The sequence below is a fragment of the Hemiscyllium ocellatum genome, chromosome 1 (assembly GCF_020745735.1).
Source record: "Hemiscyllium ocellatum isolate sHemOce1 chromosome 1, sHemOce1.pat.X.cur, whole genome shotgun sequence".
Lineage (NCBI taxonomy): Eukaryota > Metazoa > Chordata > Chondrichthyes > Orectolobiformes > Hemiscylliidae > Hemiscyllium > Hemiscyllium ocellatum.
This window is the reverse complement of record NC_083401.1, coordinates 127,705,683-127,721,180: the sequence shown is the minus strand read 5'-3', so window position 1 is coordinate 127,721,180 and position 15,498 is coordinate 127,705,683. Positions and strand designations below refer to the sequence as shown.

Sequence of the window (15,498 nt, the reverse complement as noted above, 5' to 3'; positions counted from 1 at the left end):
AGAATTCTTTGAGGAGATAATGAGCAAGTTAAACCAAGGAGAACCAGAGGATGTGATCTATTTGGATTTCCAGAAAGCCTTTGACAAGGTGCCACACAGGACGCTGCTAAATAACAGCCCAAGGTGTTAAGGGCAAGGTTCGGGCATGGATAGAGGATTGGCTGACTGACAGAGAGTGGGGATAAAGGGGCCTTTTACAGGATGGCAGCCAGCAACTAGTGGAGTTTCGCAGGGGTCAGTGTTGGGACGACAACTATTTACATTATGCCTTAACAATCTGGAGCAAGGAACTGAGGGCATTGTTGCTAAGTTTGCAGATGACAGAGAGATACGTGGAGGGACAGGTCATGTTGAGGAAGCAGGGAAGCTGTAGAAGGACATGGACAGGCTAAAAGAGTGGGCAAATAGGTGGCAGATGGAATCCAATGCAGGAAAGTGAGTTATGCAGTTTGGTCAGAAGTATAGAGGCATAGACTATTTTCTAAACAGGGAAAGGCTTCAGAAATTTGGAGCTCAAAGGGACTTGGGAGTTTTAGTTCAGGATCCTTTTAAGATTAACCTGCAGGTTCAGTTGGTGGTCAGGAAATCAACTGCAATGCTAGCATTCATTTCAAGACAGCTAGAATACAAGAGCAGGGATGTACTGCTGAGGCTGTATAAAGCTCTGGTCAGAACACATATGGAATACTGGGAGCAATTTAGGGCCCCGTACGTAAGGAAGGATGTGCTGGCCTTGGAGGGGGTCCAGAGGAAGTTTACAAGAATGATCCTGGGGATGATGAGTTTGTTATAGGAGGAGTGGTTGAAGACCCTTGGTTTGTACTCAATGGAGTTTAGAAGTATGAAGAGGGATCTGAATGGAATTCACAGAATTCTGAGAGGCCTGGATACAGTGGACATGGAGAAGATGTTTCCACTCACAGTGAAGAGATGCTCCTTCAGAACTTAGTTAAAGAGAAATTTCTTCAGCCAGAGAGTGGTGGATCTGTGGAACTCATTGCTACAGAAGGCAATGGAGGCCAAGTCATTAAAGGTCTTAAAGACCGAGATTGATAGGTTCTTAATTATTAAGGGGATCAAGAATTACGGGGAGAAGATAGGTGAATGAGGTTGAGAAACATATCAACCATGATTGAATGGCAGCGCAGACTCTATCGGTCAAATGGCCTAATTCTTCACCTCTACCTCATGATCTTGTGTTCAATGGTCTACTTCATTATTTTCTACAAAAACTTTCATAGTTAAGTCACTGCATGGTCATTGAAAAGTGATTTTTTTCAAGAAAAAGGTTATCCAAAATGAAACGTATGTATAGAGTCTCATCCTGCATTGTTTATGCTGGAGTGACCAACACCAAATTGCTTTGGAGCTCAGTCGACAGAAATGTTTTCAAAGCAGTGAGAGGGACCACTGAGAGATGTGAAGTTGAGTACTACAGTGGCAGGAAATCAACAAAAAAACCCTGCTCAGAAGATATTAATGTAAAAGAAGATAATCTTGAAACTTTGATCAGTTGCATGATTGTAGATAAAGAATTAATTTGGTTTCATATGCTGGTCAAGACTGATTTACCAATCCTGGTGAGATTATCAATGACACACTGACAGATGCACAGAAATTTCAGTGATAGCTTTTGTGCGGTGTTCACTTTAAACCTATAAGTTCATGAACTCTGACAGTGATATGCAATCAGGTTAATTTAGAATTTTGTTTTGTTTTGGGGATTTGAAGATTACACCCAGTGACAAATTGGAGTGAGAAATAGCCTTTACGAATGACAATGATGCCCACCGCACAGAACTCAGGGCAGCTTACTTGTCTTTGACAATTATTGGACACCAGATTATTGGACAACCAGCCAAATTCTCTTCGGTTGCGGGGGATCATTATCAGCTGTCAAAATGGGAGGAGGATTTCATCACCGGTCTGACCTGCAGCTCCGATACACTAAAAGTGAGAGCTGGCTGCTCTAATACAATGTCATTGTCAGAATTACATGACATCCAGAGGATGTATTTTTTGCACAGAGTCCGTGAAGCTCTGTGAAGCCATAAAACTGATGAACTTCACAGAAACCTCCGAACGTCTGTACAATATACACTTGCATGAAATGTATCATCTCTGATTTTGTGCTATTTCAGGGATTCTGCCCACAAGTCTCTCCATCTCCGTGAAAAACAAAGTCCTTCTGAGAGCAGATAAATTTAAAATTGATTTTGTCTTAAAACATCTTGGCCCATTTTTAGCAAGACTTTTGTTAAATTTTGAAAAGTTTATGGGAAACATCTACCACTGCAAGAACTTACAGGTTTAAAGATGCTACAACATAAAATCAACATTAATTAGTCAAATAAGTGACACGTAGCATGCATAGCTAATTTTAACATGGAGACAAATAAATAGCATCAGTTATTTGCAGTTTGCAAGACCCCCTTAGACTTTGCTGATGATTTACCTTCGGTCCTGGAAGTCCATGTGGCCCCTGTAAGAACATAATGTCACAATTACTTGAAAATAAGTAATTTTCACACTGTAATTCTCCATTGCTAAAGCAGTCAAGAGCAGGAAACTGTGCCCCCTCAGGATTTACTACTGTTAGTGATTTTAACCCTTCAGCTTGTACTATGACTTTTCCCCTTTTTCTTGTTATATTCTTTCTTTTCAAATATTTATCCAATTTTCTTTTGAATATTGCTGTCTCTGATTCAGTGGTCACTTTGACTATGAATTTGATTTATTGCTGTCACATGTACCAAGATACAGTGAAAAACATTGTTTTGTGTGCTATACAGGCAGATAATATCATACACAGTGCATCAGGGTAGTAGAACAGAGTACAGAATCAAGTACATTCCATGTTTGCATAACTCTGTGAGTCATTTCCTTTCCCTCCCTATTAATTCCTGTATGCATAATCCTCAAGTCTGTAGCCCCTTGTAACCATCTTGTCAACCAATGGCATAAGACTTTAATAATTATCATCTCAAAACCTTTCAAATATTGAAGACTGTTCCTGGATCTCTAACTTTCTCATAAGATCAACTGATGACCCTGGCAATCCAAGAAAATCTTCACTGTCGTCTTGTATTGTCACTACCCTGATGAGTTTGAACTGTTACTGGAATGTTAAGTTATCTTTCACTTTCTGAAACCCCATCTCTGTTCTAGTCCAAATCTCACAGATATGCTTCCTGTAAATTAAATGACTTGAGAGTTAAGTTTGTTTACAGGCTGTTAGCATTTTCAATCGATCGCACCAAGCCTCCATTCTTTCCTCCCTTGGCTAATATTGCCACAAATTCTAAAATGTGACATACAGTCCATAAATGAAATGTCATATCCTATTTATCTTTCTAACAGTCTTTTCTGCCATTCGTCCCATTCTCACATATCTCATTCCATTCCAAATATGCTTCCTTTCAAAATATGTACATATGAACAAGGAACAACAGTAGGCCACTTTGCTCATTCAGCCTGCTCTGTCATTCTATAAGATCATGCCTGATCTGATTTTAACTTAAACTCTACAATCCTGCATATCCCCATAGTCTTTCATGCCCTTAGTAATCAAGAACCTGTCCAAAACAAATTCAAAGATTCTGCATCCATTGCCTTTGAGGAATGGAATTCCAAAGTCTCCCAACTCTGAGGAAAGAGAAACCTTCTTCATTGTTTTAAATTATGATTTCTAGTTCTGCAGTCTTTCACAAGAGGAAACATCCTTTTAACATCCATGTGGTATAGCCCCTTCAGGATTTTATATATTTCAATTAAGTCACCTCTGACTCTTATAAACTTCAGTGGATACAGGTTTTGCTTGTCTAGCCTTTCCTCATAAGGCAATCCACTTAGTTCAGGTATTAGTCAAGTAAATCTTCTCTCAACAGCTTCCAATGCATTAACATCCTTCCATAAACATGGCTGTAATGTGTACCACTTCATATATTTCTGTTAATCTGGACATGTCGGCACTCTGCTCACACTTTTAATCTAGTACCTCTTCCTGTGTTATTCTTTCCAGTTTGCCATGGTCTCTAATTTTATTTCATAATAATTTTCAAGATTCTTCCTTTTGTGCTTAAGTCCAAATCACTTATAACCATGACCCATACACCACCATTGCACCTTATGTTAAAGTCTTATCTCGTGTTCCCTCTTAGCCTTTTTAATCTAGATTTTCCCTGCATTTTACACTTTATATTACATTTGCATCTGAAATTGAGGAGAGATAATGTTTTCACCCTGTTTGTTAATCTGTTTATAAACAATATTTCAAAAAATAATTGCCAGATTTCAGTGAAAGGAAGAATTGATTAGTGATTTGAAGATGTTGGACCCATTTTCTAAAAGGATTCATTAACATTGGAACACAGAGTAAATTGATTTTTTAAAAAAAGTGGGACACTGTTTCATTTAGAATGTGATGGATTGTCTTAGCTGCTGTGGGAGAACCTGACACAGCTATTAGATTGTGAGCAATGTTTTCACAGCAGGTTGTTGATTTGGGTCTCTTCGGTGAGATGGAAGCTCTAACAAAAAGGATTGATCTTATTTCAGTTGTGTAGTTAAACAGCATCAACTCGGCAGGGAAAAGCCCAAAAGGAGAACTGTGTAAATGCAATTACATTGCATTGACAAAGTTTGACAGAGACAAATGTTAAACAGAGTGCTCTCCCTTCACTTATACTTTCACAGTTTCTTCAGTACTATCCACACAATGTTTGCTGTAAGCCTTTTTCTAAATCTTGTTTTTTGCCCTTTCCTCAAATTTAACAATGGAAACTCGTCTTTGATTTATCACTTTGCTCCTTTACAATATTGTCCTCCCTTCCTATGTTTTCTTCCCTTCAAAGAGACATGTCCTTTAAATGGGATATCGGAAAATAACTGTTATGTGACAACCATCCCCTCTGATCTCTTTTATTGCTCATCTTTCTGTTGGAGGTGGAGATTCCACTTGAATTAATGAGGCTTAAACTGGATTGTATCCGGGATGGATTGGGATGGGTGGATCGAAATTCTGCTCTGTGACATTCCAGACTAAAGAGGAGACTCATTCTCTTAAGGTATCAAAACCAGAAGTTTCCTAACTTCGTTCAATCTCTGCAATCTCATCCAAATATTGCTTTTTCAAAAAAAACATCCAGCCTGGTCATCACCTTAACCTACTTTCCTGAGCTGCTTGGCTTTCTATAGTCTTCATGAGCTTTTGTGGCCTCCTTTATCATGGTCCTCAAACTTAGAATCACAGTTAAAATAAATCTTGTTTGGATGTTTCAGCAGAGAGTCAGTTCTCATACTCAGTAGAGTGTGCTCCCATTTTTAGAGTAATTTATGAATTCTGACCACCACTTCATTAGTGATTTGGTTTTCCCAACAACATCCACTTCTGTGTAGAGGTGTCATTTTCATAATTATGGAATCATGAGCAAATACATCCATACTATCTTGACAAGAAAGTGATAATTTCATGAATTAGCACTGCTGGTGAAGGAAGGCAGATTTCTTAACCTCTTTTTCTTGCTCAAACCTTTGCAATTAACTGAATAATAATGACCCTTTCCTTCCTTCCTTTCATAAAGGAAAGTGCCATTGTATTTCTCATTTTGAATCTTTGTCCCAGCTCTGAAGCAGGTCTGGATTGACTCTTGATTCCATCACTCACAGAGCTAATAAAGGGAGTGCCCTGATACCATCTTGTTATTGAATTGATGTAAAATGACTTGGGCATTTTGTGCTGAATTTAAAATGCTCCAGAAAATGATTTGGAGGACATTTGGAAATAACTCTCTCAACCTTCCAAAATGAACTCAGAAATAATTTTTTTCCAGTCCAAGTAACTCAGGGGAAATCTTTGTTCTGTTGTGGTTCTGTTTGCCGAGCTAGGAGTTTTTGTTGCAAACGTTTCGTCCCCTTTCTAGGTGACATCCTCAGTGCTTGGGAGCCTCCTGTGAAGCGCTTCTGTGCTCATCCACAAATTCTATCAACAAACACATCGACCTAGACCCAATATACCGGCCACTGCAGCAGACGGCAACTGACAACCGGAAGCGGCAGAGACAAACCACTATAAATGCCGGAGGAATCAGCACAGAAGCGCTTCACAGGAGGCTCCTAAGCACTGAGGATGTCACCTAGACAGGGGACGAAACGTTTGCAACAAAAACTCCTAGCTCAGTGAACAGAACCACAACAATGAGCACCCGAGCTACAAATCTTCTCCCAAACTTTGAATCTTTGTTCTTGCAGGATTTGGCTACCTTTGTGACCACACACTAAGGACAGCAAGATTCTATTTAGTCAAGAAGTGAACAGTGACAGCTCTGAGTAAAATAAACCCAATGATACACAGCTTTTGAGAACATTCTCATGGCCTTCAGTAAATAGGGATAGAACCCAGACTCGAAACAATAACCGTGACCTACCATTGGACCTGGTGGGCCTTGTGAACCAGTGGGTCCTGGGGGTCCTACAACCTGTATAAACAAACAACAGTTCTGTAAGGCAGGAAGCACCATCTGTTATATTAAAAATAAAACCTAAATAACTAACTGCACATTCTGTGTTTATCCACCCAACCACATCCAACAATAATACAAAAAAAATTACAATAATATTCTAATATGATAAAAAGATCCCAAAGTGCATTCTAGACTGGGGAATGGATGTGAGGGAAAGGACTGGATCTATTGCAATCATGCGGCACAGCAACTAAGCGGGTGAAAGGTAAAGTAGGGTCTTTGAAGGAGAGTGAGGGGACAAGTAGCAAGTCAGAGGGCAGGGAATAAAGAGCTACCTGCAGTGGAGCAAAGGGAAAGGCACTGAAGAAGAGAATGAAGTGAAGGGTGTGAGCAAGGATTCAGCCTGAAGCCAGGTGCTGAGCTAGCATAGGATGAACAAAGCCTTTGGAGACATTTAAGCATGAGGAGAAAGAGCTTGCAAGTGTTCTTAAGGCCTCTGAGTCAGTCAGTGGGACTATGAAAATCAAGATGATAGATTTTTCAGATTTTCTAAGAACATAAGGAACAGGAACAGGAGAAGACCTTCTGGCCCTTCGAGCCTGCTCTGCCATTCAATAAGATCATGGCTGGTCTTTTCATGGCCTCAACTCCACTTAGTTACTCTCTCACCATATCCCTTAATTCCTTTACTGTTCAAAACATTTTATATCTTAGCTTTAAAAACATTCCATGACCAAGGCTGAACGACTTCACTGGGCAGGGAAGTCTACTGAATCACTAACCTCTGGGTGAATAAGTTCCTTCTCAGTCCAGTCCTAAATCTGCTCCCCCTAATTTTGAAGTTGTGCCCTCTTGTCCTAGTTTCACCCACCAGTAGAAACCTCCTCTCTACTTCTATTGTATTTATTCCCTTCATAATTTTACATGTTTCTATAAGATCCCTTCCTAATTCTTCTAAACTCCAATTTGTATTATACCAGTCTACTCAGTCTCTCCTCATAAGCCAACCCCCTCCACTCCGGAACCAACCTAGTGAACCTCTGCACCCCCTCCAACACTAGTACATCCTTTCTCAGGTAAGGAGACCAAAATTGTACACAGTCCTCCAGGTAAGACCTCACCAGCACCTTACACAGCTGCAACATAACCTCCCTGCTTTTCAACTCAATCCCTTTAGCAATGAAGGACAAAATTTATTTTGCCTTCATAATTGCCTGTTGCACATACAAACCAATCTCCTGTGATTCATTCACAAGGACACCCAGGTCCCTCTGCACAGCAGGGTGCTGAAATTGTTTACCATTCAAATAATAATCCTTTTTACTGTTTAAGGTAAAAGGCTGCAGCATTCTGGACAAACCTTGGAAAGGGGAAGCAAGGAGACTGATTAGAAAAGCATTAGATAAAACAAACCTCCAGTTAATAAAGGTTTGGATTAGAACACTGGATGTACTGTGTTCAGGAAATCATTATTATAAAGTTGTAGCAGGTATGGGAAAGGCAGCAGAACAATGCAGGGAGTATGCCATTGTATACATACAGGAACAAATAATTTAAATTTGAACACAGCAGAAAACGCAGTAAAGGAACGCAAACAAAAATGAGCAAAAAGTGTTATCAAGGATGGTACATATGAGGATAAGAACATTTATCAGGAATATTCTCTTGATTAGACTGTTGTAACTATTTAAATATTTGTTTCAGTCAATCATCACTGAAATAATGATACATTAATTAACAGCACATTTATTCTATTAATGTAGAATCCAAAACAGACTGGATGTACAAACTAAAAATTAATGGTTTTCTTTATAAAGGATCACTTTCAATTTAACTTAAGCATGAAATTTAATCTAAACCTTACTTCATACCAGCCTTAATTTGGTGGGACGGTTCCAATAAGTTTATTTTAGAGGTTGGATTTAGGTTGATTCTGTTCTGCCAAAGTCAATGAGGTGCTGGATCCTGAGGATTAGCTGCTGATTGATTCAAGTTATGCATTCCAATCTCTGCTGTGGTACATTCTTCAACCAAATAAAAAGCTTTAATCTATTTCTTTATCTTTGTTTTTCTAACAATGAGTATGATGTGTGATTTATTTCTATTAGAAATACTGAGAAAATGACAATTTTTGAAAAACTCGGTTTGGGACACTGTCATGAGTTCAGCAGCTTCACATACTTGGTGAGGAGACTTTGTGCCCCGAGGATCTAACTAAATAATAACATGGCTATAGGAAACATAGAAGGTAAATGGTTGACCATACGAGTGAGATGAGGCCGACTGCAAATCAATGGAATGGCTCTGATAAATGGCCAAAACTTATTTTTCAGTGAAGTGTCAACAATTATACATTGCTCCTTGGAAAGTAAAAACACTTGCTAATTCAGCCCTGTTAGTGGATTGAAAGCCTATAGTACCCCAATGTTAGTTGACAATAACCTCTCCTACGATAGGCAACACGTGGTCATATCCTGAAATGCTGTCTGACTGGACACAATAGCAAGTCTCTCTGCCTCACATGTTGTACTCGTTCAGCTGAACTCATTTTACGTTTTGTTCATTTGGTGTCACCAAAGTCTTTGTGGAACCTTTAGCACCATCTTACTACTTCTCTGGTCTTCTTCAAGTCTCTTCCAGTCCACGTCTCAATGTTATTGACCCATCTGATTATTTTTCTTTCTCTTCTGTATTTATACCCAATTTTTTCTTCAGCTATTACCAGGGCAAGGCCATCAGTTCTTCATGTCCAATGTCTGTATTTGGTTATCTTTCTCCCTTTAACTGTACTCTGAAATCCTTTAGATTCATGAACTTCTATTGTTGATTTAACCTACTCAATTGCTTGTTTCATTGACCTTATCCATTAGAAGCCATTCTAAAATAATTTATTAGAATATTGCTAGAAAGTAGAAACAATCTATATTTTCGCAATCTGATTTCGGGTGCAGAAATCCCACTCTCTTAATGACTTTGCTATAATTCCAATAATAGACTCAAATTAACATCCACAATAGTTTGAGTTTCAAGAACTAAACCCTCTTTGGGCTGAATTGCATCTTATAACCAACAGTATATTATAAATCAATCCATAAGCATTTCTAGGTGAGAGAAGCAGTAGCACTTTATGCATGAGATGAAAATAAATGATGATAAACATATTGGTGCTTTTTAAAAGAAAAATCAACCTAGACTTCCAAAATCATGCACGTTGGCCAGGCTAAGTGTCCAAGCCAGCAAGGAAGGCAGGATCAAATTTATGTATTTGCAATGATAAGGGAGAGCAGCTGTAGCAAGCTGACATGGTTGAGACTGCAACAGAAGGGCAAGAACAAGTCCAGGGAGCTGATGGAAGTTGGAGCAGCAATGTCAGAAGACCTGAGCAAGGAAAGTGATACTAGATGTCACAATGTTGGTCTTTTTACAAGGTTACTAATCCCTTGAGTTTCTTTTCCCCCCCAGAGAGGGGGAAATTTGCCAGGCTCCAACTAGGCTGGGTTTGAAAGGTTTATTGGGGCCCTTTTTGTTTAGTTCTAACAGATAACGCCTCCGGCCTAAGGTTTTCACGTCTTCAAAAAGAAACGGTATAATCAAAGGGCAGTGACCAGCTAACCATGTAGCTAGCCTTTGTTTAGATGAGAGTTTTTGATTCAGTTCAGCAGCAGAGTGTGTGAAGGAAGACTGCTGCTTCTCTCTCTCCTTCTGCCCTTCTGACTTTGTAACCTGTAAGATTTTTGCATCGTGTTTACTCTTTGTGCTAAGGGGGTCTGTCTATTGGGGATTGTTGCAAGTATTTTCTGACCAGCATCACTAAGTCAGGATAGTCTGTCGAGCTATCTGGTATTCTCTTTTCTGTTCTTGCATTTCATTCTGTAATTTTGTAAATAAATTCTGTTTGTGTAAACCTTGGCAGTTGAATGAGCTAATTTACTCCGGGAATATCCACTATACACTTACGTAAACAAATAGCAAAGTTCCGGTCTGGGCTACCTGCTTAAGAATGTTTTGAGGGGTCGGGCCTGGTCCATAACACAGAAAAGAGATTAAAAATTAAAGAAAGATTAACTTTTGCTTTCTGAAAGAAATAACTGACTTGCCATATCATGATGGCAGTACAAGTGGAATATTACCAAATTTGTTTGTGTTGTACCAACTATTTCTGATGCCATTGCTTCCTCATCAGATTAGGTATTTTATCATCTGTTGAAGTGTTTTCTTTGGCAGTTATTGTGGTTGTTTCAGATGGCTTTCCTGCTCTCCATGAATTGAATGGAGGATTTGTATTCTTTAGCAGCTACAACAGAGAATTCCCATAAGAATTTCCATGAAGGACAGGAACTGCTCACTTCTTTAGATTACCCAATGCTCAGCTGCTTTAAATGAATTGCTATGGCAACTTCTTCCACTCTATGCTGCAGCTTAACTTTTCAAAAAATTCTCAATCTTTCAGCCTGACTTGTTGCCATTAAGTTTCCCCTCGTACCAGAGATATCTGTTTGCTCACTGGTTGAACTTGGACATGGGACTATTCCCACAGACCATCAGACCTTTACCTCTGCCTTGCAGCTGCAGATTTTTTCTGTCTCTTTGGACGTTTTTCTTCTATTTGAAGAGCTCTTCAGTGTTGACTCTTGCTACAAGGTTTTTTGGGATTCTCTGCCTTCAGCAATCAGCAGTCTCTGTTTTGTTTGAGGTCTTCTGGGTTGCCAGCATATTTGTCCTGTTGGGACTGATGCTGCTAAAATAAATCTTCAGATCTCACACTGATCACAAACTGCCACTTGAATCTGCTATTTGTGTGGATTTTTAGGAGTGTGTGTGTGTGTGTGTGTGTGTGTGTGTGTGTGAGAGAGAGAGAGAGAGAGAGACAGAGAAGACACCTTTTTGTTTAATGGGAGGGTTGTGTGGTGTACACAAGGTGTCCTTTAATGCTTATGTGGAATGATTTACAGGTGTAAAGGCTGTTGGAAGGACCTAGCCGTATGTCCACCTTCCACTAGATCCTACTTTCAGAAACCATTCAAAATCCTCCCCACCCTTCCCTCTTATCCACATAAGCCACTATGATCTTCACACTTCTCTGTTTTCTCTAATAAAAGCAAACTTCTGTGAACACAGGAGTTCTGAATCAAAAAGAAAAAGGTGGAAAAAGAGCCATTTTACACGAAAGTTAGCTCGATTTTTCTCTCTCCAAACATACTGTCAGACCTACTGAGTATTGGCAGCACTTTCTATCTTTAACTCTGCCCCCTTGCAGAAGAGAACACAAAACTTGGTGACAGGGTGGATTCCAGCTGAAGATAGAAGGAAGGTTGTAGAGACCGACAGACTTGTAGTGTATGCCCATTTGCTCCACTGAGAGGGAGGTCTTGTTCCAGCAAATAGCAGCAATGACCTGCTGTGACAGCCTAACTCACTTGAGGCCCTGCTGCTTAAGATATAGATCCTCACCTTCCAGCTGGATTTGGTGCCCATCCGCTCCCACCTGTGTAGGATGATCATGTGTATTGAAGGCTGGAAGCAGGGAGGTGCTGGCGAGTGCAGTGCCTTCTAGCAGTTGACAATCAGCTCTGTCAAACAGTCAAAGTATTCTTTGCAAATAGAAGTACTTGGAACAGTAGTGTCTCAATAGCCGTGGCTAGGGCACTTCAGTTTCAAAGCCATTCAAATTGATCATTAAATGATCCTGCTATGAACCTACCTTGGTCACCCAGAATTGTTGCAGGTCAATAAATAGCTTCCAGGGCCAAAGAAACTTATTACTGACTCCCTCTGTCTTGAGGAATTATTAGATGTGCACTGCTACCTAAACAATTTGTGGTGAAGCATATCCATAGAATGCCATTTTCTTTACTACTGAAGCAGGAAAGAAATGTTTCCAACAATATGTAATACGCACAAAAGGTTTTTTCTATTTTGCAATATAAAATAATAATGAGGATGCCCCGTTTTGAAGAACTTACTGAAGTGCCTTTTGGACCAGGTGACCCATGGTCTCCTTTCTCTCCTTTCTCTCCCTTTTCTCCATTAACACCCTGTCCAAACAAAAATCAGGAGTTACAACCAATCGAACTCTCCAGATCAAACTCTTTTTCAATCTGAAGAAAATTAGCTTTAAATAATGATGGAAAATGTTGTATGGTATATGGAATTCTTAAAATTTACCTAAAATTCTTGAACAAGCGACTCAGTAAAAGGAGAGTATCTCCAACTATTCAACATTCTCTCGGTAACAAACTGTTAGCCTAGATTAAGTTCTGCACTGACACTTAACTGATAAACCTTTCACCTTGGAGACAAAATGCTACCAATGGAGCATAGCCAAAATAATGCATCTAGGTTACAGAATGGTTTGTTTAATTTTCTAATTCTAATGAGATAGTAGCTTTTCACACAGGTTGTTTAGAATTTCAAAGTAATATGATTCCAACTATATTGAATCACTCATCAGTCTTGGTCACGACACTTGGGTAAAAACATACTGACTTTGCGGTGGTCAGTGGGGATTCACTCGGAAAATATGGGGAAGAAAAGATGTTGTGAAACTTGAAGTGGTTCAGAAAAGATTTATGACGATGCTGCGGGCAAGAGGAATCAATCCTGATGAAGGGCTTAGGCCTGAAATGTCGATCCTCCTGCTCCTCGGATGCTGCCTGACTTGCTGTGGTTTTCCAGCACTACACTCTCGACTCTGCTTTCCAGCATCTGCAGTCCTCACTTATGAGGATGTTGCCAGGGTTGGAGGATTTGAGCTGTAGGGAGAGGCTGAACAGGCTGGGGCTGCTTTCCCTGAAGTATCAGAGGCTGAGGGGTGACCTTGTAGAGGTTCATAAAATCATGAGGGGCATGGAATAGGTTAAATTGACAAAGGCTTTTCCCTGGGGTGGAGGACTCCAGAACCAGAGGGCATAGGTTTAGGGTGAGAGGGAAAAAATTTAAAAGGGACCTAAGGGGCAACCTTTTCAAATAGAGGGTGGTGCGTGTATGGAATGAGCTGCCAGAGGAAGTGGTGGAGGCTGGTACAATTACAACATTTAAAATACATCTGGATGGGTATACGAATAGGAAAGGGTCTGGAGGGATATGGGCCAAGAGCTGACAAATGGGAATAGACTAGTTTGGGAAATCTGGTTGGCATGGACGAGATGGACTGAAGGGTGTGTTTTTGTGCTGTAAATCTCTATGACTCTATGAATGAGGTGAAACTGTAAATTTAGGGTTTTCTCCCTAGAATTTAGAAAATTAAGGATTAATTAAACTTATAAGGGGTTTGACAACATAAATAGGAAATATCTCTCCCCTGAACGTGAAACAGCAGAACATGGGGTACCATAATTAGAACTAAAATTAGACCCAAACTGGGTAAACTTGAGTCTATGAAACTGTTCTTCATAAAAATACAAAATGCTCTGCTCAGAAGGTTGTAATGAAAAGCCAGCACTGCCGCTCAGAGGACAGGTTGACATTTACTGAAGAAGTAAATATATTTCGGATTACAGAAAGGATTGAAGCATGTGGGCGTACTAGAGGATTTCTTGTCTAACAAAATATTTGAGCAGACCTGAAGAACATAATGAAGTTTTATTGTTATGTTTTGCCATGTAATCCTGTTAGACTCCTTACCAAAAATATATTGATCAGTGAAGAACTTTGTATTGTACGAATTTCACTAAATAACTAGTAGTTCTGGTTTTAATTGTTTTTATTTGGCTAGTGCGCTTCAAGTGGCACCTGAATCTGATTCTTTCCTTGGCTGATGGGCACATTCCTGCATGTTCCAGTTGTAGTGAAGAGAGGGGTTATTTGTCAGCTAGGATAAATGGTGCTGAAGCCAACTGTAGCCCTCCTACTATTGGTTTTACTGAGATCAACGAATTCAACACAAACCTGAGGTATTTGTCTCTCCATGGCTCTGGTTTCACAGTGCATTCAGCAAATGAATAATCAGGGAAATTACATGACTCTCTCTCAGTACAGGATAATGAAATAAGTTTTGCAAGAATATTTGAATCTGCTTTACAGTGTCTTCACAATAACGTGCACAGTATTAAAAAACACTCACAGGTAATCCAGGTAAACCAATGCTTCCTTTATCGCCTGGAACACCAATGTCACCCTTTGAACCTTTAGGACCCTGCAAGTGAACACAAGAATTAAATACAACAGAAAAAGGTTGCTCTCTATGAATTTTTGTCAATTACAAATGTTGGGAACTAATTTAAATCAGTAAATACAAGATAATTTCAGTACCTGTCTTCCCTCAGCTCCAGGAAGTCCAGGGTTACCAGTGTCTCCCTGTTGTTCAGTATATGCAAAAAGAATTTCCAGTGAATGATTGTTATACATCTATATTTTTATCCATTTCCTATTAAAAAGCTAAATCCACACATTTCACTTTCTCCTTCTCTGCTACTAATTACAACAAACGTTTTTATTAATCAGCATTTAGGGGACCAAGAGTGTACCAATTGATCAATAAGTCCACATAATCAATGTAAAAACACACAGTAAGTAATAGGACCATAATGCAGTGGATAAACTCATCACATTATACTTTATTTACAGTAAATCACTTAACTAACAATGCAACTTTGCCTTAAATAAAACTTTCCGGCAGAGACCCATCTCAGTCACACCCTCAACTGACTACTCGGATATCACAGAGATCACGCTAATACAGTAAACTTTCAGTATTTGAGGTGTATAATTTTTCATGGTTTATCAAGAGTGCCAGTTAAAACAAAGTCTAATGTATACCAAATGTTTAATACTCCATTATGAATTGTCTGTAGCAACATTATAGCCACACCTTCACCTCCAATGTTGCAGTCAACCCTGATCTTAAGTCATGCAGGCATAAGTGAATGTGGCAAGGACTATTCCAGAACAATCCTGAAGTGCAAAGCCAACCCCTGGCTGCGTTTCTCTACTGCAAACTGTCGTCTTAAATCCTCTCTCCTGTCTCTTCACCGTCTCCTCCAATAACAAGTCCAATGGCTGATGTGCTTTACAATTTGATCAACTTCCTCTGCTCCTT

The 15,498-nt window shown here is 39.5% G+C and overlaps 1 protein-coding gene across 9 annotated transcripts in view; it reads right to left on the bottom strand.

Annotated features, from left to right (window-relative positions):
• Positions 1-15,498, bottom strand: part of LOC132816053 (collagen alpha-1(XXV) chain) — a 653,999-nt gene that overhangs the window by 47,459 nt on the left and 591,042 nt on the right. For all 9 annotated transcript variants that reach the window (XM_060825536.1, XM_060825479.1, XM_060825472.1 and 6 more), the window contains 5 exons: positions 14,712-14,756; positions 14,524-14,595; positions 12,425-12,496; positions 6,426-6,476; positions 2,456-2,482 (listed from right to left, as the gene is read on the bottom strand). In XM_060825536.1, the coding sequence (XP_060681519.1) occupies positions 2,456-2,482; positions 6,426-6,476; positions 12,425-12,496; positions 14,524-14,595; positions 14,712-14,756 (267 nt within the window). The remainder of the gene's footprint in view (positions 1-2,455; positions 2,483-6,425; positions 6,477-12,424; positions 12,497-14,523; positions 14,596-14,711; positions 14,757-15,498) is intronic.